This window comes from Numida meleagris, chromosome 1 (genome assembly GCF_002078875.1).
Source record: "Numida meleagris isolate 19003 breed g44 Domestic line chromosome 1, NumMel1.0, whole genome shotgun sequence".
In the NCBI taxonomy this organism is placed as follows: domain Eukaryota; kingdom Metazoa; phylum Chordata; class Aves; order Galliformes; family Numididae; genus Numida; species Numida meleagris.
The window spans coordinates 25,497,987-25,523,710 of NC_034409.1; the positions used below are offsets into that span (position 1 = coordinate 25,497,987).

Here is a 25,724-nt window from a genome sequence, read left to right on the forward strand (position 1 = left end):
GTAAAAAAAAATATAGTTAATTTAAATGCAAACCTCTTTGTGGGCTATTTATCTCTGCCTATGTATGTTAGGGGGATTAAAAATAAGTTTGTTTAAATGACAGAATTTTTAAAAAACAAAATAAAGGCTGCAGAGCAAGTCGTGCTATTATTTAACAAATATTAACCATGCTTACACAGAGGTCACTTAAGAAGAATGTATTACTATAAATTTGTGACCAGTCATGCCATAGCTAAAGAAGAAAGCCACAGGGCTGAAATGACTGGGGTTTGTGAATGCAGTGCTCCTCCAGTAGTTAAATTGCAGGAATGTGACACTGATCTGAGATGAGAACTGTTTGAAGTAATAATTGTCAATCTATATAATCAAAGGACAGCCCACAGTTTGACTCAATTAGCCATTTTGGCATGACCGCTCAGTTTATAAAGTCATACCAACTCAAAACGTGATCTGTCCTCAAGAGGCACTTCATGAAAACTGCATAGTTTGAAGATAGTGAATGGTCATCTAGGACTATAGCTTGTACTGTGCATTTACTTATTTTTATTTTATTTTATTTTTGTGAAAGGGCAACAATGCCTCATTTAACTGACTGTACTTACAACAAGGTGAGCCTAACGTGGGTTTAGATATAAATGAATGCTGTTGATCTTGAAGTTGGAAGCATTATGTTGTTCTTTATATATTTATCTGCTGTTTAAGTACAAAAGTGTAGTTACATTGTGATAGTAATTTTAGAGTATTTATGTATGCTTGTAGATTTAATTGTAATGATCAAGGATTCCAACAAACAGCATTTTTGAATGGGAAAAGAAAAATGTGTAGCATACTTGTCTTTTCTCAGGGTCATTAATGATCAGGCAGCTGGACTTGATGTTCTTTGCAGGTCCCTTCCAACTGAACTATTATTTTCTATTCTATTATTTGATAATTATTCATAGGGTTTATTCCCATATGTATGGGCAAGATAGCACATAAGAAAGAAATGTGTAAGTGTGTAAAATTTAAAAAAAGATTTGAGGTTAATAATGATTCTATCTAGTGATATAAAAACTGATTCTATTGTCTTGAAGTTTTCTAGGTCATCACACAGGCAAATGTTTGAAACATGAGCAGTTATTTCTATTTCTTCCCAGGTACAAACACACTTGGAAAATCAGTCTAGATACCATATCCAGCAAAGCCAGCGGCACCAGGTGAAGCAGTACTTGACCCTTGACACCAAGCTGTCCAGCCAGACCCTCTCCCTGTCCCACTCCCACACAGTCCAGCCCACAGGAGTGACCTCTATTTTAAGGAACGGACACATGCCTCCAGTCAGTGATATTGGCACACCAGAGAGTCCTGTGACCAAGCTGCTGGCCCTTGGAGGAGAACATGAAAATGCGGTAGGGCAAAGCTAGCAAAAAGAACTGGGCATTGCTTATTTCTATGAAAATGTTGCAAGATTCACCTTGTATTCACTGTGGGCAAGAGATGATTATCTTTATGTTGCAGAGCATGTGCCCTGAGTCCTTTCTGATTACATGAACAATTCCCTTGAATGTCATGCAAACAGCTTATTGCAAGATCAAGCTTCTAAACTGTGGCCAATTTAAATGCACGATTGTATCTTTTTATCTATGAGGCATATATTGCTATAGGTTTTTAAATGCATACCTAGCAATGCAAACTTTTTTTTCCAGATAAGAGTTATTTCTATCTAAAAGTATTATCCTAGCTGCATAACAAAGTTAAATACTGATTAAAGATGTAACTGAAAGAATCACTCATTCATTTTTCAGTTAGCTGATATACTTATATATGGGTTATCTTAGGTAAATTGGCATAGATCTGCTAACGTTAGTGCCACCATCGATTTTAACAGAGGTACAGCTATTACACAATGTCAGATTCTCAGACAGTGGGAGATGTAGATCATTATGGCCTTTAATACTTCAACAGATTTCAAGAGATAGTGCTTATTAGGTAAAAGGAGAATTCCTGCAGAAATAAGAAGTGGAAGTGCCACACCATATCTTGGGCATTAATAGGAGAGTCTTACAAATACCCTGTGACCAGTCTGAGCAAACTTGGATGCCATGCAGCTAAGTATGAGGGAACTGAAAGGATAAAACCAGTACTTGTTGGAGGGCTCATTTGTGACCCCTCTATTCCTTCTACATTGACAACTGACATTTAATGTCAGAAATATGGATTATTGGAACCACTGCTCTGCAAAGATTGTTGTAGATGGCCTTTGTGGTACTCTGTGGCCACCTTTGCACTGGCAATTACAGCATCCTGGAACTGTTCTTAAGTACCTTGTATATCTGACCAGGAACAACTGTTTCCTGCACTAATACAACTCTTAATCCTCCAGAGGAAAAACAATCGCTTACAAAGAACCTCTTATTCCCTCCTGAGCTGTGCCTGTTGGTATTTGAGAGGGTGATAGTTGGAATAAACCAAAATCCTTGTAGGGATCATTCCAGTCACACAGCAAGAAAATGTAATGGAATAGTGATGGAAGTTTTTACCTCTACTGCCATGCCAAAAACATCTGCCTCTGCTGTTGTGGGTCAACACTGAAAATAGGAGGCATTACTTTCAGAGTAACCCTCGAAGCTGTGCTGTGTCATTTGACCTAAAAAGACTACTGAATGGTCCCTGGCCTGTGAGTGATCCTGGTCTGTGCCGTGTAGTGATATTTCTGGCCTCCTCCACTTCCTTCAACTATAGCTCTTAGGCAGCTCCTGAGAGCTGCTTGAAAGATTGCTCTGGAAGAAAGCAGAGTTAAGAGTGGCAGATTCATTACAGGAATTTTTTCCAAGTTGTTTTTTGAAAGAAATCAGACCAAAATTATCACTGAAAACTCATACTGTGCCTCATCCAAATCTATGTCTATAGATTTGCAAAATATTTACTGTTTCACCTTGAAAAATTAATTATGTATTCCATCTGCTTCAGCAGTTTTTGATTCAGGCTAGAACAAATGTGGATCTAGAAGGCTGGCTAGAGAAATATCCAAGCACAACACAAACCTCTGCTCACTGAATCTTGAGAGCAGTTATAGTACCAAATCTTGAGTGACTCATACTCTTGCAGAACCACAGGTTCCTTTCAGTCTTCCTGCACCAGTGGAACAGTACACTGTGAATATGACACATTTGATGAAGGTGACAGATCATAGTTACAGCTTGGCAACATGCTTTTGTTGTCTGATCTTGTTGTTGCAATAAGGGGTTAGGAAAGAGTGAAAGAATTAGGATTAGGAAGGAATGGGTTGGTGGGAAAGAAGTAATGCTAAACCACAAAACTCTTTACAAGAATTTTAATAAGTGAACATTTTGTAAAATTACTTGAATTATTTGAATTTTAGGATATACACTTATGAAATTCTTTTTTGAAGTAATAAATACAATTATATCTGATATATTTTCAGAATAATATTTTCTGCAATAATAATAATTATTGGACTTAAAATATTATTTTACTAGATGGAAGAGGTTATTGAAGACATAATCAATATGGAATCGAGCTTTAATGATGAAGGGATAGGTTGCCCTGAAACACCTCTTCTGATGCAAAGAACTGTAAGTATTTTGTGGAATTTGGTCTTCATATTTATAATAGAAAATTCACTGAGTTATTCAGTTGCACATTAAATGTCAGAGGCCAAAGCAGTGCTATCAGTGGATTATTCTCCTTTCTCTTTAGATACCTGTCTTTTTATCAAGAAACATTATAGGAAAAGGCTTCAGTGTGGTGGGGACACATGTTCTAAGAGTTCTGATTAGCTACTGGAAAAACTTGAGAACTTGAGGTTCTAGCCCAGAATCAGCTCTGGCATACAGCTGTAGTTCACATGCTGGACTATGAATATGCAGATTCTCTATACTCTAGAAGGTCTTAGAAAGCCCTGCTTAAAGGCTCTTCCACCTTGTCTTAAAAAAAAAAAAAAAAAAAAATCAAAGCGTGGCCACATAGTATCTAGAGTGATGTATTTACTTCAGTGTCAAATACTGAAGCAAGGGTGGCCCCTATTTTTTGGTTTTCATAATGATAAGTTGCGCTTTTGTTGAGTAATATTAAGAACAATGATGAAATCCTTCACGGTAACAATCATAACAAATTATTATTTTTTTGTAACCTCTTTTTTTGATAAAAGAATGACAGAGGATTGAAAAAGTCTACTTAAATTTTCATACATGGTACAGATTTAAAGAGGAAAGATGGACCTTTTCTGGACACAGATACTCATTATTATTTGGGAAAACAATGTTTATCATCTTCTTTTTTTCTGGTTACAAAACAACACTGTCTAACAAAAAATATATATTAGAAGATAAGATCTCTGCATCTCTGTGTTGCCCACTACAAGGTCCAGTATTAATGGCAATTAATAATTCCACGAATACCTTGCATTTGCATAGTAGTTGAAAAAGTAATACAGTCTAATTTATACATATCTCAGTACAGAACATAGCAAAGAAATGCTCCTTGGGGACTGAATTAATATTTTGGTTGAAATTAATGTGAAGCATGGGAGGATCCTTTCAGGTGTTGTATCATGGATTGGTGATGGGAAGCATGAATTCTGGGTTTTGAATTGGACTTGCACTCCCTCAACACCTTTTAAAACTGGATGATGTAAATCTATGCAAATTCCAGACTCATTAGTCTTTATCTTCAGCCGTGAAGGACATATACCCGTTAAATATACTCTATTCTTGAAAAGCAAGGTGAGATGTAATGGCTTTTAGGCCTAATCCACATTTTACTTTCAAAGACTTTAGTTTCCTACAATACCTGTGTGTCAAGTAATGATGTACAGACTTCTGTTTGTACTGAGTAAATCAACAGGTAGGTAGGTAAACTGGAGAACAATGTATGTTTCCAAATCTCTGTGAAATGGTGTGTCAAAATGAAGCCTGCCTTCAGCAGTGCATGCAAACTGTGCCAGGGTGGGAATAGTCAAGCAATATCTCTGTCTTTCCTCTTCCATCTTCTCTTTTGGCAACATGCACTTCTCTAGCACAATGGTTAAGTGTCACACCTAAACTTTTACCTTCCCTGGATTAGTACAATTGGTACAAAAGTGTCTCTTTAAAACTGATAAAATCAGAGTGTCCTGGTGTTCTGAATATGGTAGGAGATCTTTTTTTCTTTCTTTCTTTTTTTTTAATTTCTTTTTTTTTTTTTAATTTCCCCCACAAATCTTTAGGCTTGAAACAGCCAAATTTCTGATTTTTCTCAGTAGACAGTGGTTGTGATTAAGGACTTCACAGTGCTACCCATTGTGTGTTGTTATAAACTGATGTTTGCATTAGTTAGATGCACCCATGTACCATTTTAATGGCACATAAAATGAGGACATCGAATTCTATGAGACCACTCATGTGAATAATTGCTCAGACCATTGTCTGACCCCGAATTAATGAATTATAGTCATGTATTAGTAGAATCAGAGAAGTGAAAACAAGAACATCCCTCCATCTCTTATTAAAATTATAGCTTCTAAAGAGCAGTTTCTCTGTCTTTTATTGTGCTTGGCCCAAAATTCACGAAAATTTTTGGTTTTGATCAAGAACTTAAGAATTGTTCAAAATAGAGAATAGGCTGTACGTCTCTCTCTCTTAACACTACCCAAATGCTATAAACTTACCTTCCAAAATGACTTTTAGAAGTTGAGGTACAAGGAAGGATTTGAACCACCCCATGTGCAAGAGGTCATCTTTTTTCTGAAAGCATTTGTAAACCCAGTTACGCAGTTGTCCAGAAAATATAGCTGAAATCAGACGATCTATTACTTGACAAAAATAGTTTCTTAATGAAAGAAAATGTCCTTAGAGTAATAAAGCTATAAAACAATTAGAATCTCTACTTTTAATCAGGTTTAAGTGGTAAGAAAATATTAGATTTCTCTGTTGATAATGTCTAAAAATTAATAAAGAAAACTTGCAATTGAAAGAGAACACAATCAAATTACAGTCCTTTTTCTGGATTCAATAATTCAGTCTTATAATTCAGACTGTTTACTAACAGCCAGTAACATATGTAACCATATTGTAAGAAATCTGTTTCTGTTCTAAATCATATATTCAGAATGACAGATATCTTCCTGACCCCATAGGCAACATTGCAAAGTTTCCATTTGAAATGAATATATGAGTGAGTTTCAAAGGTGAATAATGTTGTGTATGTCTGATATGTTAACAGATATTTGAAAAGTAAGCATTTCTAATTTCTGTCAAAATTTCATTCTTATTCAAAATCTCAAGTATCTTCAACATTCCATGGTGAATTTAAAGCTTATTAAATTTCATATGCTCAGAACATATGAAATGTTGATGTACAGGTCTGTTAATATAAAACAAGTATGACATCATCATTGAAAGTTTAAAGTAAGTTTAAAAAGCTATGGCTTACATCCCTTTCAGTACCTGAAGAAGAGAAGTGTAAGAAGCGTGTTGTATCAAGGGAGATATGGAGACCATTAGTCACAGTGAAGAGAGCCAGAAAAGAGTAGAGTTAAAAAATAGGAGCTCTGTGCTTTTCAGTATTGGATTTGGCAGTGTGTGACCCAGTGAAACCTTTTCTTTTTACTAAATGCTGTTTTGTTTTGCTAATATGCGTATACAGCCCTAGGACTCACCAGAAAACCAGTAATTTAGCAAGCATAACAGTCATCTCTAAGAAAAAAAATGGCATTTTCACAGTGGTTTCTTTCAGAAATAATTGCTGTATCCCAGATAACCACTGTGTAGATACTGGGATAATGATTGCTACTTGACATGGAGTCCACTAAAATGTACATCAAAGGCATTAGGATATTTACTGGTTTATAGCGAGAATAAGATGAGAAGATACTACAGTTCTGAAAGACATAGACTTCTCCTACAGTGCTGTGTGGGGCAGCGCATAAAATGATTTAATTTACTGAGCATATCCAATGATTATAAATTGTCTTTTGTTCTGATAGTCCAGAATACAAGACCTTTTAGAAGTATACTTGAAGAGAAACAAAGAGGCTCTGTGTACATTAGGTGGCTGGTGGTGAGGAGGGAATTCTGCTTGAGGGAGAGCACTACCAGCAATGGCCCACTAATGATTTGTTGAATCAGGTGAGTTAACTGTTGCAGGAGTAGTAGGTATTGAATGGTTAAACAAAATGGAAAAGCTCCTTTCAGATTACTTCGGAGAAAAAGAAAAGCTTCTCCAGGAAAAAAACAAAAACCTCTTTGTTGATTTGTTTACCATGTCCAGTACTGAATAGAGAGAAACAAAGAACCCAACACACAAAACCAAGTGTCTGCTTCTCTGTACACTGACGTTATCTGTTTTGCCTAGCAGTAACAGGGATAGTTATAGTTTGTCCATAACCTGATGCTTCTCAGCTTCCACATTTACTTTGCCCCCTTTCCAAGAACTCAAGTGGCTGCCTGTAAGATAAAGGGGGCCTCTAGTTAAATCATTAAAAGATACGTATGACGTTCAGAGCAAAGCAGTGATAAAGTTAAGCTCAGCCTTATCAGCCAACCTCAAAGGGTTCTGCTTCCATTCCTAGGCCTGTGATTGTAAGCATGTGGCTTCATCACTGCTTCACTAACTCACTTTCTGCTTTCATATTTGCTCATCCATAACTACGGAGTCACTGACTGAGAGGGGAAGAAAAAGACTTGGGCATCCTGAAAGGCATGCTTTTGCTATCCGTTAAATAGTACGGCTGAGCTGGCATGCTTCAGGAAGCAACAGCACATGGGGACCACAGTGCCGTGGGGATATGTTGGCTTGCAAGAGAGCACCTCTTGAAGGGTCTTGAAAGATTTCATGACTCCATTAGCATTACTGCATTTTGTATGTTCATAGTGCACTCTCACTAAGATTGGTATGCTTACTCTCTGCTTTGGAGTCAGGTCAGTTGGGATTGCTCCACTTCTCTCAGTGTTGCAGGAAAACAGCTTACAGAGAAAATCCTCACTTGTCCTGGGGCCCACTTGTGGCCTGACTTTGGTCAGCTCCCTTGGCATTTGAAAAAATCGGGATGTGCAAGAATGGGCTAGAGGTTAGATCAGGACAGAAGAGGATTGATGTTTTCCTTCTCTAATGTGTATGATTCTGTCAACTACAGACAATTCTCATTAAATCTGTGAACTCTCCATTTGATTTTATGGAGGCATATTTATTGATAAAAATACAATAGAGTCAGTCTGCAAGATTTCAATTCTACTACAAGCTCATTGAGGTCACAGTTTCCCATCATGGCATTAATAATTTGCATTTGTATTAATTGTTTTTCAAATACTTATGACTATTATTTGGATGGATTACAAAAACTGTTGTCTGTCCTATTCCCAGAAATTATACTGAAAAAAGAAATTGAGGTAGGTATCCTCAAAACTATTTTATTGGATATTTGCTGGGAATACTAAATCATGACTAAAATCAGTTTTCCATTAAAAGTCTATTTTGCATTGTTGATCTAGGTAGCCCTATGCTGCGTAATTATATGATTATCTTTTAATTTAGGGAATACTGATGCCACTTGACAATCTTGTTCAGTTTATAAAATCTGCTAAAACATTGTAGAGTAAGGGCTAGAGTAAACATTAACAAACTCATTTGCTTAGGTTGGGTAATTTGAAAAGGCTGCATAACATCAATGAAAATGCTTTGTCAATCACATTCTACACTAGATTAGTCTTAAAGTCCAAGGAAGAATCAAAGTTCACCCTTGCATATAAACTTCTGTCTAGCAGTTCTGGTATCATTTACAAGTTTAAAGAAGAAAAATGAAGGAGAAAGAACAATCTGTAGCAATTGTGGAAATAATAGACTCCTCAAAAATAAAACTGGTGAGCAAATTCTTTCTTTGCCTTTCTTCAATATTATAAAAGTTACTAGATGAGAAATTGTGTCTTTCAGCTGTGGAGAACTAGCAATGAAATGCACACACTGAGAACTCCTCAGAACTGTTTTCTGGAGCTGAAAAAACTTTCTTTTTTCCTCTTTGATTTTTTCTCTCTAAAAGGTAGGCAGACAGAAGGGGAAATATTCTTAAAAATACAGAAGTTTGTACTTCCTACAGAGGGAAACTGAAATATGGTCTTCATCTTGGAGCTCAAAACATTCTGAGCAGATGTAAAAGAACAGGACAGATAAAAGAGGTTTATTTTTCTCCTCGTATGTTCATAACATTTATTTTTAGTAACAATGTGCTTTGATATCATATCTTAATTTTTTAGATAAACTACATATCTCTGAAAGTCTTTGGAAATAACCTATAGACAACCCGTAATGCATGCAATCAGTATCAGCTTATTAGTTCCCTCTTTGAGGGAGTTAGCTTAGCCCTAGGAAATACGCAAGTGAGATTTTATCATAGGAATACAAAAACAGAAACAATTAAAACAAACAAACAAAAGCTCAACAATTTGTAATTCATATTTAATCAGTGTCAATTCATTATCAACACGTTGCCCAACAAATAAAGCTGAATTAATCACACCTAATCATAGACTACTCACATTTAGTCTCCTCATCTGAACTTGTCCCTTTTTTGTCTTCCAGAGGCAACAGCAGCCTACGATTTGTCCCACTGATTTTACGTCAAACATTTAATATGAAATAAATTGTGCTGAAGAAGTATCTATGTTCCTCCTTAAATGTGAGAGGAGTCTAAAGAGTTCACTGAAATACTCATGTTTGCTCTATAGATATCTGTATTCAGTTGTACTCCCAGTCACTGGGAACAGGCAAAAGACACATATGAAAACTGTAAAAACAGAGTTTTATCTCTTCTTATAAGTAACTCCAATTCCCTCAAGAAATTGTAGTGTTTAAAATTTTAAGAATTAGAGTTTTGACTTAGATCCTGAACTGGTGGACAAAGGATAGAACTTCAAATATGTGTTATCATATTGTAGTTTGCTTTTGTTGATAAGTAATCATAGAAACATAGAATGGTTTGGGTTGGAAGGGACCTTTAAAATCATCTAGTTCCAACCCCCCTGCTATAGGCAGGGACACCTCACTCTAGACCAGGTTGCTCAAAGCCCAGTCCAGCCTTGCCCTGAATGCCTCTAGGGAGGGGGCATCCAGAACCTCACTGGGCAACCTGTTCCAGTGTCTCACCACCCTCACAGTCAGTAATTTTTCTAGATATTTAAATATTTTTAAATATTTAAATATTAGATATTTGATATTTCTTTAGATATTAGGATCCAGTCTAAATCTACCTCTTCCAGTTTTAAGCCATTTCCCCTCATCCTGTCACTACATAGAAGTCCCTCCTCAGCTTTCCTGTAGGCCCCCTTCACGTACTGGAAGGCTGCTACAAGGTCCCACCAGAGCCTTCTCTTCAAATAAATATATTTGTTGTGTGGGCACTCCTCACTCATTCTAAGCTCCTGTGCAGCAGGATCTGCAAGCAAATTCCTGCTCTTCAGGACCATCAGTCAGTTTCCATCTTATCCTAAAGCCCTGATGTGCAGCCTCTGCTATGCATCTTATGTATTCTTGTCTTAATATAGCAATGCAAGAACTTCTTACTACATGTCAGATAGTGTCTATTTCTCTAAGGCTACATTAAGCAAATTGGGGTCTGTAATGCATAAGCTGTGGTTGTTTCTTGAGCTAAACTGTATGAATTTCTGTGAATGGCACTAACACAGATTGCATAAGAGGCTTGTGGGCTCAGAGGCAACAATAGTGGCCATGTTGTTCTCTACATACAGGCAAGTTTCTTACTGCATGATAAAACTGACAGAAAACACAGATTTTTTGAAGTCTGTTTTTGAGAAATATACTCATGAAAGATACAGTTACTGTTCTTAGCACCACCGTCTCCATCCACCAAGGTCTTCTGTGACCTTTACTATATACAGTAGTTTATAGCAGAAGTATAAATTATTTGATTATAGCAGTTTATAACGTAGTTTTATATGCATTTATATTTACACTATAATTAAACACTTGTGAATATATTTGAAAACAGTCACTACAAAGAGGAATTCCAATCAAAACAAAGCCCTGTGTTGTACATGATAGATATTCCACTGAACACAGTAGATCACAGAAATACTTTACGACAACAGTATTCATATGCTTAGATGATATGTGAAATGTAGGAGGATATATAGAGTATGTAATATAAATATATGATAAAAATAGTGGTAATAGTGATGCTAGCACCTGTATTCAAGAAAAATGGCTGGCATTCACATCCTGCAAAAAAAAAAATCTAGTTTTCACTTGTCCCTCAGCTTCATTTTTCTTCAGATTTTTTTAATGCCAGTCATTGTTTTTAGAGGAACGCTTTGAATTATTTGGTATACGCATTTATAGGGGATAATGAGATTGAAAGGAACCAGGAATTAGTGAATTATCTGGAGTTACTAATAAAATAATCTTAGTAAGACAGCTGGCAGTCTTATCATTTAAATTGTCATTTTTGAGTTTCAGACTGTAGAGATTAGAGGGGGAGTACCCTGGTGGCTTTTTATTTCCAGCTCTCAGCTGGCTGATTACATGTCAGGACATCACTTCACTTTTGGTCCATGTCTCTTCAGTTAGCTTTGTAACCAGAAAAGCAAAGAACAAATAAAAAATGAAATAAAATGAAATAAAATGAAAAAAAAATAAATGAAATAGAGGTGAAAACTGAAAGAACAGAACTCTACAGCAAAGCTTGATTCTCCAGCATATTCTTTTGCTTGGTCATATTTGACCAGACATTTATCTAGACAATGTAATTCTATGTATATGATCAGGGCAGAATGTACTATAACTGGGAAAATGAACAGAGTTCATTTTTCTCTGATGAATAATGAACCAGCTTGATGATCATTATTTGAAGATAAGAAATGAACTAGTTTTCATACATAATGTATAATATGTAATATAATATATCTGAACATTAAGTTCCTGGTTGAGGAGCGTGCAATTATGAACCTTGTTAAAGATCAATATAGAAGGAGATACAGTTTGTTCTAAGGAAAACAAGTCTGAAAAGGAATGCATTTGCTTTTCTGCTGTTCTTTTCAGATAATAAAAAGCAGAACTGGAAAACTTGGATATTACTTATTACTAAAGACATCTATTTTCAAATACATCAAGTGTTTTGTATTTTAATTAAAAATGGACCTAAAATCTGTAGCTGTTCTTGTTCTAGTTTCTAAACAGTATACTACAACTTTTCTGATACCTTAAAGCATAAACACATCTTTGCAAGAAAAAGAATATCACAGTTTCTGTCTTTCACCTTTCTTCAAGCAGCCTAGCAATTGTAAAACAAAGCCAGAGGTTGAACTCCAGTCTTCTGAATATAGGACTTTTATTGACCCACAAAATCATTCATCCTGTCTGCAATGCTTTTAAATTAGAAGAAAAGTCACAATTCAGTAAAACATTTGTAACCCAGTTTTCCCCTTGTTGGAAATTGGAAACGCTTGGTACACCAGATACTACTATTCAGAAAATAGTTGCAATGAACATGTGATTACACTTATTGATCAATTCTCTGTCTGCCCAAATTCGGTGCACATGTTGAAGTTTATGTATGGACTCCAAAGACTGAAAAATAGTTGAGTTTGTGTATCATGCAGGAAAGAATCCCAGTAACATGAATAGCGAACACTTCATATGTAAAATGAACAGTGAACATGGTTCCAAATTTAGATTTCTACATTTGGAATGCATATGACATTAGTTTAAAATCTTTGTAAAATCCCTGCTTTGATTTTTTAATTAAAATGAATAAGCAAGGATCACACTGAGATAGATGGGTACTAACATGTTTTATGGCTAAGAAGGAGAAGTAGCCTCATTTTACAGAACTGTTCTTTGAAGTGATGCTATCAATTAGGTTCCAACGATAACATGATTTAAAGGGGATATATTTAGGGGTGGGCATGATTAAAGTATTGTACTAATATTTCACATATGAACACTTTAATCTGGATGCAGTCTGAGTAAGTACTATTTTTTATCAAGCACCAAAAGAAATCTTCTCTTGTAGATATAGTACCCAATCTTTCAGGTTAGGCAGCTACAGTTTCTTGTTAGAATGAGTAAGGTAGAATGTGCTTTGCTTCCCTGTTCTTTGAGTTTACCAAGTCAGTTTGTACAGTACAAGCAATCTAACCCTATGTGTAGGAGCCAACAGTCGTCAGAACTGTCAGTACTACACATTAGGTACTCTGGATGTATTACATATTTCTGTTACTGCAGAAAGTCTATGAATTATAGACACCCTCAAAGTGCCTGTTGTTGCTAAGCATGAAAAAAGGGTAACTTAAGGAAGTTTCTACTAGCAGGACAATTCCTGCAGCTTGCTTCCCACTTGCTATTTTCCATGGGCTCTTCTGACGTAGATAGAATGAAGACTTCTGGTAGAGGAAGTCAGGTTCTGATCTCTCTCTTTCTGGGAGTGTTTTAACACCTCTGATCATATACATGTGCTTTATGACCTTTACATGATCACAGAGGACTGAGAGAAATGGTAGCTGGACATGAGCTTTTGCCAACTGGAAGTCCATCCTTCTTGCTCTTAGGTCCCTCAGGGGAAATAGGATGGATGATGAATTGCTCTAACTTGCCAGGATGTTCTAGATGACACTGAGGAAAAGCCCTTGCTACCCTAGGCCTTAGATATTTTAGAGAACTAGGACATGAAAGGTATCTGCTCTTCAAAAATGTTTGTACCTTCATCACTTCCATGACTTTGGGATGCATGGAGAACTGCTTGTTACTGGAACTATTCTTTCTATCTAGTCTTACATATCCAGGATTTATTGATTGTGGCTTCCTTTCTATGAATGAATATTAGTGAAATCAATACAGACTGTAGAGAAAGGAATTGATCAGGATTATTTTCTGATTTAGGGACAGGCTAAAAAGATGACAAAGATTTTGTTAAAACATATTAATGAAGTGCTCCAAGAATCACTCCCAAGTCTCAGCTTATTTTATGTTTTTATTAGTGAGTCAGGAACAGAAAGATATGGTTTTTCTGATGCAGTTTACTGAGGTAGCAAAAGTAGAAAGCATTTCCAATACAAAAGAGGGTCAGGATATTGTAGTGGAAGAATTATATGACTGTGATGACAGAATAGTATAAATGGAAGGAATGTAATAGTGCAAGGTCATTCATTTAAATACTAATAACAGAAATGTCTGCAGTAAGCTGAGAGCTCATTAGCTGGAGGTGACAGAGAAAGATCTGGTTACATTAGTTGCTTAGAAGATGACCCTGAGCCATGAAAATGATGAGACTGGAAAAAAAAAAAAAGATAAATATGTTCTTAGGATCCATCATGAGAGAGATTTCCAGGAGACAGAAGGGAATATCTACTATGGAATTCAGTGTGCAGAAAACTTTTAGAACACTAAACAAATAAAGGTGTCCACTGTTCAGAAAAACTAATTCAAAGCAGAAAAGGTAGACAGAGGAATGTTAGGACAGATCATAACACAGCAAGTCTTGCTAAAGAAGCATGACCAGTCCTGTTTAGCAAAACAAAAGCAATTCAAATGTGGAGTCTAAAAAAATGAATTACATAAGTTAAAGGAACACAGAAATGAAATAATATTTATCCAGAAACGGAAATAAAAATTAAGATTTTTAAGAATACTTCACAATCATTCAAATTCTGGAACACACTCCAAGTCAAAATATTGGAGATCGGAAATCTAATTGATTTTTAGAGAATGGTTTGTTTATGAAATGGGATGCTATGGTAATTGAACCCAGTATCCAATAAACACATTCTAGCCTAGGGTCTCTGTCTAGACTGAACATTACCACATTTAGTAGAATTTTTAAATTAATAGAAGTATAGTTGCCCTTCAAACAGGGTTCAGCTGTTATTTTCTACCTGTGCAAAATCGATAAAGTCATAATTCTTACAGATTTGCATTACTGTAATGCAAATACATCATGCAAAGATTAGCTAAAATGAACAAACAGTTAAAGAGTATATAACCATGTAAGTGAACACTATTGTGGCATAGTGTTCCTATAGGGACTATAGGTGAGCAGGCATAAGTAACTCCTATCTGCATGTTTTATTGTATTATTATATATAGGATAACAAGAGAATCCTTCTATTTCATTTCTAGAAAATATGGAAATTCTATTTGATTTAATTCTTCCATGAAATTAAACAATATTTAGTAATAGCTGCCATGCTATAGGATCTGGAATACTGTAAGTATTCCTCTTAATGAGGAAACATTATTCCTTAAAAAAAAAACAACAAAACAACCATGACCAGATAAGAGAGATTGCAAACTGTGATCACTGCTGTCCATTGCCAGCCAGCCATCTGGTAGTGAACTCTTTATCACACAATTCTGCCTGCAGAGCAGTTCTGGCACAACTATCAAATGTGACAAACTCATCTGGAGGGGCCTTTACAGTGCTTGTCTTAGACACTGCCAGCATTCACAAGGACTCAGGTTCTTGTAAGAATCTGCTGAGCTCAAGCCAGGCAGTTGCTCAGGTATTTCAACTCCAGTTTGCTTTTATAGTTGGTTTGAACTTCAAAGTTGAGCATCTTTCAGGATTGAGCCCAATGAATGGAAATTCTCATGTTCTGGTCTGTGCACACAGGCACTGAAGATCCCATGACACTTTATACAAAAGGAAGAACGTTAACCCTAGTGTCCCTGCCAAATACTAACTTTGTTAATTACAGTCTGCTTTCTTTAATTCTCCTTGCAGTTTTAATTAGATATAGTATTATTCTCTTCCTGTACCACATTGTCACTGGTTATTCCCACCAAATCACTTACTGTGTTAAAGGTTTTTAATCTTTTGTCCAAAGCTGGCTGCATTTTAGAAGCAGGCAAAATGAGTAATTATATACTGCTATATTTAATATGTGTGTGCTCACCCCTCACAAGCCACTTGCATATAAATTCTCAGACATACATACACAAATACATGTTTTGTTAATGCAAAGGTTGAAAATGATGTGACTTACCATGACTTCTCAGAACATCACAGATATGAACCAATGTAGCTCATGACACCTGCAGGATAAATAGATTATTTCCTGGAATTTCTGCATTTTCATACCCAAATATCTGTGCTTCTGCATCTCTAAACTGAAACAAGAACATACTTTTGGTGCAGTGCACTTAAGCGCAGATTTAAAGTGCTTAGGGATTCATCAGATTTGACAGTGCTATATAATTGTAAGATCACTGTTGTACACACATCTTATAATTATATCATTGCAAATGATTTATACTTTTAGTAATAATTAATTGTGTTGTTTTTTCTTTTTTTGTCATTGTAAGACTATGTCAATGTGTATATTTATCTCGTACGTTAGAACTTTAAGTTATTTAAAGCTTCATAGTTACAAAAATGTTTTCTATTTATATGACATCATGAGAGATAAACTACATTACTGTGCATGGAGCACTAATGCATAACCAACCAGGCAAATCTATTCTAAAATACTATTTCTATATTATAAACCAATATATATGTTTACAATTATTAAAAAAAACCACAAAGTTTATTTATATCTTCATTTCTAAAACAGCTTCCTACTTTCACAGACAAATATGTAACTTCACATTGTGTCAGAATTGACTAGTTTCCATTTTAAGCTTCTTCTCAATGTTCTGTAATATTAACAAGGATTTTCCAGAGTGGATATCAGTGTTAGGCAAATTCAGGCAGAGAGCTACAACTCTGGTGTGTTTTTGACTTTGTATTTTTAAACTTCTCCCATAATCAGCAATGTAAATATTTTTCAGGAAAGATACACTCTTCTTTGCTTGGTTGTTCTTATGTGTTGTGGTTTAACCCAGTAGGTAGCTAAGCACCACAGTCATTCACTCACACCCTCCACTTCCCAGTGGGATGGGGGAGTCAGAAAAAGAAACTGAAGTAGAACTCATGGTTTGAGATAAAATCTGTTTAATAAGAGGGAAAAATAAGAGGAAAAAAGATAATAGTAATGACAATTACTGTTTTTGTATATATATACATATATGTGCATCATATACATACATACATATATATACATATATATACATATATATATATACACAAAACAAATGATGCACAACACAATTGCTTGCCACCAGCTGAATGATACCCAGCCTGTACCCAAGCAGTGGTCACCCACCCTGGCCAACGTCTCAATATTTTTCAAGGGCTTTTTGCATGATGTCATATAGCATGGAATATCCCCTTGGCCAGTTTAGGTAGGTCCTGGTTCTGTCCCCTCCCAAATCCTTGTGCCCCCTCAGCCTCTGTCACTGTCAAGGCAGTCTGAGAAGCTTAGATACCCTTGGCTTTGTGTAGCACTGTAACAACTAAAACACTGGTGTGTTATCAACACATTTTTTCTCCTGAAGACAAAACATAGCATCATATCAGACACTATGAAGGAAAAATCAGCGTTGTCCTAGCTGAAACCAGGACATTATGTGATTTTGAAAATAATAGTTTGCTTGGAAATGTTCTCTTTAAAAATACAGTGAGGTTTAGGAAGAAAGATAGATGTGCAAACCCTGGAGCACTCATCCTAGGCTTCTTTTAGCATCAGTAAGAAGAAATAGGGCCTGTTCCACTAACTCTAAGTGACCAAGACAAATCAGTTGAATCACTGCTTTTTCTTACCCGATTCTGAATCTTGACATTGAGAGTTATTCCCAGCATGATAATTTACAGCAGATTTTAAACTATGTCACCATTACATATAAAAGTTGGGGCTGGAAGAGACCTTACAGATAATCTGCTTGCACTTGCCATGTGCAGGAACACATTCCACTAGACCAGGTTGCTCAAATCTCCATCCAACCTGGCCTTGAACACTTCCAGGGAGGGGGCATCCACAGCTTCTCTGGCAAACCTCATCCAATGCCTTACCACCCTCACAGTAAAGAATTTCTTCCTAATATCTAATCTAAAGCCATTAATCCTTGTTCTATCACTGTATTCCCTGATAGAGCCCCTCTCAGCTTTCCTGTAGGCTCCCTTTAGGTACTGGAAGACAAATATAATGGCTCCTGCAAGACTTCTCTACTCAAGGATAAATATCCTCAGCTCCTTCATCCTTTCTTTGCAGCAGTGGTGCTCCATCCCTCTGACCATCTTCATGGCTCTCCTCATCATAGTGGTCCCACTACAGCATTATAGTTGTCTTACTGTGACAGGTCTGTGCCTTTCTTATTCTGGAGCCTTCAGAGGGATTTCTGTAGAAACAATGTTACTGTAATCAGTTTGTCTAATTTATTGGGTGCTTTAAATGCACTTTACCCTACTATCAGTGTGAAAATGTTGTGCTCGTTAACTGAGGATGAAGACAGTGTTCTAAAAGATGGCTCTACCCACCAATGGTCATTCCATTATATCTGAGATTTCTACTAAATACATGGGAAGAAAGAGGCATTTAATAATTTTGGCAAAATTGCTTTTGCACTGAACCAAATCACCTAGATTGAAGGGAGACAGGAAACCTGTGTCTGGATGGACTGTAGATATGAAGGAAATAAACTTTTTGCATGTGTCCCTTTTATGGCCAGATCAGTAAGCTGTTTATTCTGTTATCCGTTTCTTCTGTGCACTGTTTGAGACAATGGCAGACTTACAGAGAGTCAAACATACAATTCTCTTTTGCCCAAGAGTTACATAACTAAGAATTATTAAAAATTGCCAAATTTTTCACACCTGTGAATATTTCAATCTCAAAGATGGATTCAGCAACAGAACTTAGTGCTCCTAAATATATGAATGAATGAGAATTTTGTAAGATCTCTCTGATGGTGCTCTTTTATATGATTTTTTTCTGATGTCTAAGTTCCAGAGAACAGTTTATTAACATTAAATAACATTAGATCAAAGTTTCTCTTTAATGACATAGTAGAAAGCTGATTTTATCACTCTAAGTGATTAAAATACAATTAACATGCGTGAATCATTCCAGTTACAGAGGTTATAGGGTTGTTGGCATCAACAGATCATAGAATCACAGGATGGTTTGGGTTGGAGGGGACCTTTAAGATCACCTAGTTCCACCCCCCTGCTATAGGCAGGGACACCTCACTCTAGACCAGGTTGCTCAAAGCCTCATCCATCCTGGCCTTGAATGCTTCCAGGGAGGGGGCATTCACAACCTCACTGGGCAACCTGTTCCTGCGTCTCACCACCCTCACGGTAAAGAACTTCTTTCTAATATCTAGTCTAAATCTACCCTCTTCCAGTTTACAAATGACTTGGGTTTCAGTTTCATTTTCATCATATCTACATGGAGTAATGAATCTGCTTTCATAATGACTGACAAAAAATGCCAAATAATGAGGGGAAAGATGCTGGAGACTGTGTGAAACAAAGATAATATGGGACATTTTGGGAAATACTGCATTCCTTTGGTTACTCGATGGAAGTGATAATACAGCCAGGCATTGATGATGGGCAGATATTTGCTCAAAGCCCTGGCTGTATGGGATGATACTTTAGAAATTCTGCTGATGGAAAGAATCATTTGAATTGTGTCACTACAGACAATGTCAGCTGAGTTAGATGACATTATGGTCATTAACCGTGTAATCTAATTGAGCTGAAATGTCTACCTCTGGCTTTGAGTTTACTTTCCCTAGTTATCATCGGCTTCTTTGGAATCCTCACACACTTTTGTACTTTCAGGTGTCTTGGTAGTGTTTTATTCATTATCAGCCAGTTAAGTGTTCATTACCTTTCCTCTTGGATTTGGGCTTTGTTACTTGAATTCATGTTTTGTGAATAGACTACAGACATTTAACTGTACTGAGATCATAAAGATGACTTAGTGTTTGAAAATTAGAAACACTCATTGGTCTTTCTCATGAGTTTGTGTCAAACTGTTTAGTTTGGGTTTTTCAATATTGATTTTGATAATCTTAGAAAATTTATCAGCAGTTTCACTCAAATTATTGAACTCACATACACAAACATACAAACCATGTAAAATATGACATATACAATACACGATGTTGTATTCATTTCTCATTTGTTAGATTACCTATGAGATTATTTTATTTTCGGCAGTTACTATTTCCCAATTTACAGAAGTAACCTAACCCTTATAATGGCCTTATGCAATGTCCACTGTAATTAGAGTAGGAGTCACACTGACTCTCATTTTTTTTCTATCAATACTATGTATGAAATTCCCATTTAAATATTATTTCAGTAAGCAAATTTAATTTACATTGCTGAAGGAAGTCCTTAAACGTGTCTGGAGTAAATACGAGTTTATTTTTGTAATATCATTATGCTACCACTGAAACAAAGAAAATCTAACATTGAAGCCGCAGTGCATGCTGTAATACTTGTCAGTTTTCCTCTCAGGAATGAAACAAAGGTGCTTAACATAGAAATGTACTTAGCTTTCAAATCCTGTATATTAAATATAGCTTGTTCTTGAGTAATGCTCATCTGAATTCCAAACATTCTTTTAAAAAGTATTTTCATTGAGAGATCAAATATTTAATCAGATTTTCAAAACTGACTTGATGTTTCAGTTTCTAATGGTACTTAAGAATTCTCAGTTCTCTTATGTAAAAGACATCTACAATTCACTTTAAAATGAGCATGTTATTTAAGTGTTTTCAAAAAAAAATTCTGAATGCTTCATTCCATTCTGGGTGAATAGGAGAGTTTAACACAAACTAGGCTCTCAGAAAATTTAGTAGAATTATTATTAAAACAATAAAGCTTATTTTCAGTGTAAGAGTTGTTAATAAAAATATAGTAAGCAGTGCCATGGGATAACTTCACACTAAGCAAATCACTGGGAAAATGTCTCCATTCAGAACAACTTATGGTGAGGCTCACAGTCTCTACAAGAAGAGAAATGAAAAGAATATTATAAAAGACGGTTCCTAGTAGAACTGTAGTTGGTGTCTCAGTGACCTACCTGTAAAATCCTAGGGTGCTTCAGGAAGCATGTGTAAATTTTTTAAAATATGTTTTCTTCTTAGCCTGTTGGATGCAAACTCACTTTCTGAGTCCTTTTATGTTGGCCTCTAAAGAAAAAGTAAAAAGGTCTACACAAACTTTATATGCATCATAAAGTAAAATAAAAAGGCTGATTTGCATTCCTATTCCCTTGTACATTTTTTTCTGAATATGGATTTGGAAATACATTCATATATCATACAATGTTCAGCCATGAAATATTGGTTATACGATCACAGAAACTTAGCAGAACCTGAACTTTACACTACTAAATTTCTCTGAGGACTGCTCCAGAAATAATGCCTTCTATTTTATTATGTTGATCCACGACATTAGAGGCGGATGTTGGTGGTATGGCAGTAGAGGTTAAACCTTCCCACCAATATTCCATTACAGTTTCTTGCCATGTGACAGATGGCAGCAGAGGGGAAGTCTGACAAAATGGTCTTCATAAATGAAGCCCAAACAGTGGATGTGAGCACAGTGAGGCAGTGGCTGATGTGTTTCAGCAGTGGTGACAGCAACAGTGGATCACATCTGCTGGTACAGATTTTTATGAGCGCAGCACGCAGGCTGTTGTTCATCTCCGGTAAAAATGCATAGCTAATGGTGGTTACTATGTTGAAAAATAGTATTTTGTAGCTGTGAATTTGCTCTATAAAATAGTGTGATTGTGCTCTTTGTATCTGGTGTAGTTTCCATGGAAATAAATAGGAGGCATTACTTTCGGAGTGACCTACATACATATTTAAAAATTATCTCATAAGTGTAAAATAATTCAATTTAAAGTAATATTTGGGTAATCAAATAGGGTCCATAGACTCTCTGGAAGTAGCTGAAAATCAGCAAAGTTATTTTTACCTTCCACCTAATTCATGTTTAAAATGCCATTTTGCTAACCCTATAACTGGAAACTGTGACATAAAAGAATTAAAAAACAGACACTGTGGGCCATATCCTGCTGTCTCTCTGCAGCTGAAACCTCTAAGAGTTTAACTTGGAAACCTGCTTGTGGAACAATGGCACACTTTGACCCTTTTGTTGTTTCTTCACACTACATAAGTTTCCCTACAGAAACATATACATGGTTCCTTCTACAGAACATCAGTCTCATATTCAAAGTTACTTTATTTTTTTTATGCTTTTAAGTCTTTAATTTATTCTAATAGTGTTTTTTTGTTTGTTTGTTTGTTTGTTTCTTTTCCCTCTCTTCTTTCTCTTCCCTCCCACTCCTCTTTAAGCTATCTAGCAGCATTTTGGATATATATAATAGCGACCAGGGAATGGCACCAGCTAATATGAGTCTCACAAATGCTTCTTGTCCAGCTAATCTACCAGTAAAAAGGGAACTCACAGGTAAAATAACTCTGATATTTTAACATTTTATAGTTTCAATAGTGATGATGTTTCTCTTAAAAGTTGAACAAAAGTTACTCATGAAATAAATCTCCATAATAATTCATTTCCTGAGACTTTTTCAGTGTGCAGTTTTATTTATGGAAAAGGACAAAGACCATGAAGAAATATTTTCTTTCTGTTCTTCTCTCTAGCAATTCTAAAACAACATTGCTCTGTAGTTTTTATGAATATCATGCTTCTAATAAACCAAATTATTTTAGGAAACATAGTGAATTCTTCCACATGTTGGCTCCTGATCAATGGTATAAATAAATTATCATCCATTAAATTTGTTCCAGAGTAGAACAAATGGTTCTTTTAAAAGCTCACAATAAGGCTATTCAAGGTAAATTTATGTCAGTGGATTAACAACTTTAAGTGTTACATTCAATTAATCCAAAGAAAGCAAACAACTGTGTACAGTTTTTTAGTGTCACTCAGTTTGTTCAGTATGAGTTATCTTAGAAATCTGATTAACTCTTGCATTATGGGATATGCAAATCCATATTCACATTAGCGTATTGTTTTATCCTGTTGTGAAGTACAGAAAATTGGATAAAAATAGTCCTCCATATCATTTCTATATTCTTAAATAAAAAAATATTCCTTAATAAATATCATAAGTAACCTGCCAGACTTTGCTGAAAAATTGAATACTGGTAGTATATAGATTTGCTTATGATTTTGTTTAATAATAAAAATATTAGTGAAGTAAAATGACTAGAAGACTGCTTTTTGTGAAAAGAGGCCATTTTGAAAAGATGATAGGACATCTGGACTTGCAACTTAAGGGCTGTTTAATAAATGTTACTTTCTGTCAGAAGCAGATACGCGAGCAATGGCCAAGGAGAGACAAAAAAAGGATAACCACAATCTCAGTAAGTATACGTTCATCTTCCATCTCATTAATTGTAATGTATGGGGACTGCAGAACTAATATACATTAAGTACAACATCTCTGCTCATTTTCTTGATCAGCATCTTACTGGGGTTATCAGACTGAACTCAGACTATGAACAGCCAACCACACAGCTTTCCCCCAAACTGAACTTGTCTTTTACATTTTTCTTTCAATACACTTTACATGTTTTTAATGAATTTCCTTAGATAATATCCCCTGCTACTACATTTTTATACTACTGTCGTATATATATCCTGTGCACATTCATTTTACTTGATGTCTTTAAGAATTGTAGTGCAAAATTGACAAGAAAAGAGGCAGACTGAAAAAAAACAAAGCAGAGATGATCCATGCTCCTCACTTGTTATTTACTGAAACATCCAAGTGAGAAGATGCATCTCTGTACTGGCAATTGGAAGGGAAAAATAATCATTCAATCAGTCAATCAAAGAAAAACTTATAAACTGGCTGGTATAGTGAAGCAGATAAAGCTATGGAAATTCTGCATGGCAGAAGGAGATCAGGACAGAATTGGATGACAGAGTGCTCTGAATGCTCTGATATACTTCCAGCTTAAAACAGTGAAAGTCATAGCTCAGTGTTTAAATATTAAACTTGAAAACTAAACAACATTTTAAAAAATCCAGAATAGAAAAGATACCCTTAATGCTGAAAGAGGAGTCCCTGTAACATTATGTGATTTTTTCCTCTAAAGAGTATCTAAAGCAAAAAATCTGAAACAGTCTCTTTGAAAAGTGTTGAAGAAAAGAGTAACATTCTCTACTTCTCCTTTATATTTCTGGCAGAAATAATTCATGAATTACCTAAATTGGTAATTAGTTAATCACCACTAATTATATCTTTGTTCTCTGGCTATTCCAGTGACCTTAGAGTTATAACTTTAGTTGCGTGTACCTGGAAGTGTACATCCACTGGTACAACATGCTGGCAAACACTGCAACAACTTCCTACTACTTTGATTCTCCAGAAGGCATCCTTGTTTCTCTCTATACACTTTTAGTGGATCACAAACAGGCCATGAAGATTTTTGTGTTTGTTGCAAGCACATCTTCTCTGAATTACCACAGTAGCTGCTGCCGGTCTTTTTTGGGTAGGAACAGGGAGTTTTGGCTGGCCTAGGAAATATGGTGGGTGGGAGTTGTCTAAGCACACCTTAGGGATAACAGGTCTTACCATTGCCTCCACAGTTTGGTGTTTTTTTTGGCTCTGAGGTCATCCTTCCTGCAATAAATATTTGTGAAGTGTCCTTCAGCACTGGAAAGTGAGACAAAGACTGTATGCCAGGATCATGGCAAGCAGACATATGACATCTCCTCTAGTTAGATTCCAGGTGTATTTTTCAGAGCTGAAAGTCTTTCTGGAGGTAGCTCTGCTATCTGAACACTTGGACATATTAGTACATTGCCTGTAGTACATTTAGTAGTGCTATTTGCTATTTTAGTTTTTTTTTAGATGTGAAAAATCAGTTTTTGGAACTTGATCAGATTAATATCAATGTTCTTAATTAAGATCCACATTTTAAAGAAATGTTCTTAACTTGTCCTTTTGAAAGATAAGATTGTCAATGAAACTGTGGAAGGGGATTTAGATCTAGGAAATCAAACCCTTTCTTCATGCAGTAACAAGAATTTAAGACATTACTTTTTTATTTAACAATTAAAGGTATTAAAGGTATTATGTTTATTTGCTATCTGGTCATCCTTGCATGCATAGTTTAAATTTTGTTATTGTTGTTTTGGCTTTGGTATAATTTACTACTTGATATATTTTTTATTACCCAGGATATCACTGAAATTGTGACAGTTATTAATCAGGCAAAATCAACTGAAAAATATTTCAAAATTTCAAATTTTCCCCTCTAATTCACTAGCATAACCATTTGAAATTTCTTTGCAGGGAAAAATAAGACAAAATAGAAAGAAAAAGAAAGTGCCTACTTGTGAAGGAATTTTTTTTCTTTGCTTTTTTTTTTAAATAGCCACTGTTTGGTTTACTATTTTTTGATGTGTCTCTTGCAGGACGTTCCCGCACTATGAATGTGAATTAAACTGCAACTGTTAAGCTGTATGACTGCATGTTTAATGTACATTCTTTTAGCCTCACCATAACTAAGGACATTACATTGTTCAATTGCTGTGTGCTTGCATACACTGTGCTCTCCTAAGAGATCCAGCATATTCATGCCAGTGGGTTGAAAGGGATAACAACAATACACTCAGATGGACTATAATCCTGTCTCCTGAATATGTAAATTGCAACTACAAAGATTGAAATGCTTTAATCTATAGAGCAAAATTCCTGTTTCTAGAGAGAGAAAACTGGAGTCAGCAAGGGAGGAAGTAGCTGACTGGCACACCAGACTAAGAGCGTTGCCCAGGCGAGCAAGAAAGATCTCTATGTTTTGGGGGGAGGAAAGGACTAACAGTGAACTACATGGTGGAGCTGAAACTGCAAGTGATA

The 25,724-nt window shown here is 35.7% G+C and overlaps 1 protein-coding gene across 5 annotated transcripts in view; it reads left to right on the forward strand.

The window, feature by feature from the left end:
* The window catches only part of TFEC (transcription factor EC), a 95,305-nt gene that overhangs the window by 55,534 nt on the left and 14,047 nt on the right, over positions 1-25,724 (forward strand). For 3 of the 5 annotated variants that reach the window (XM_021384879.1, XM_021384882.1, XM_021384883.1), the window contains exons 2-5: positions 1,137-1,388; positions 3,480-3,575; positions 22,186-22,300; positions 23,164-23,220. In XM_021384879.1, the coding sequence (XP_021240554.1) occupies positions 1,137-1,388; positions 3,480-3,575; positions 22,186-22,300; positions 23,164-23,220 (520 nt within the window). The remainder of the gene's footprint in view (positions 1-1,136; positions 1,389-3,479; positions 3,576-22,185; positions 22,301-23,163; positions 23,221-25,724) is intronic. The other 2 variants (XM_021384880.1, XM_021384881.1) reach the window with 2 other exon arrangements.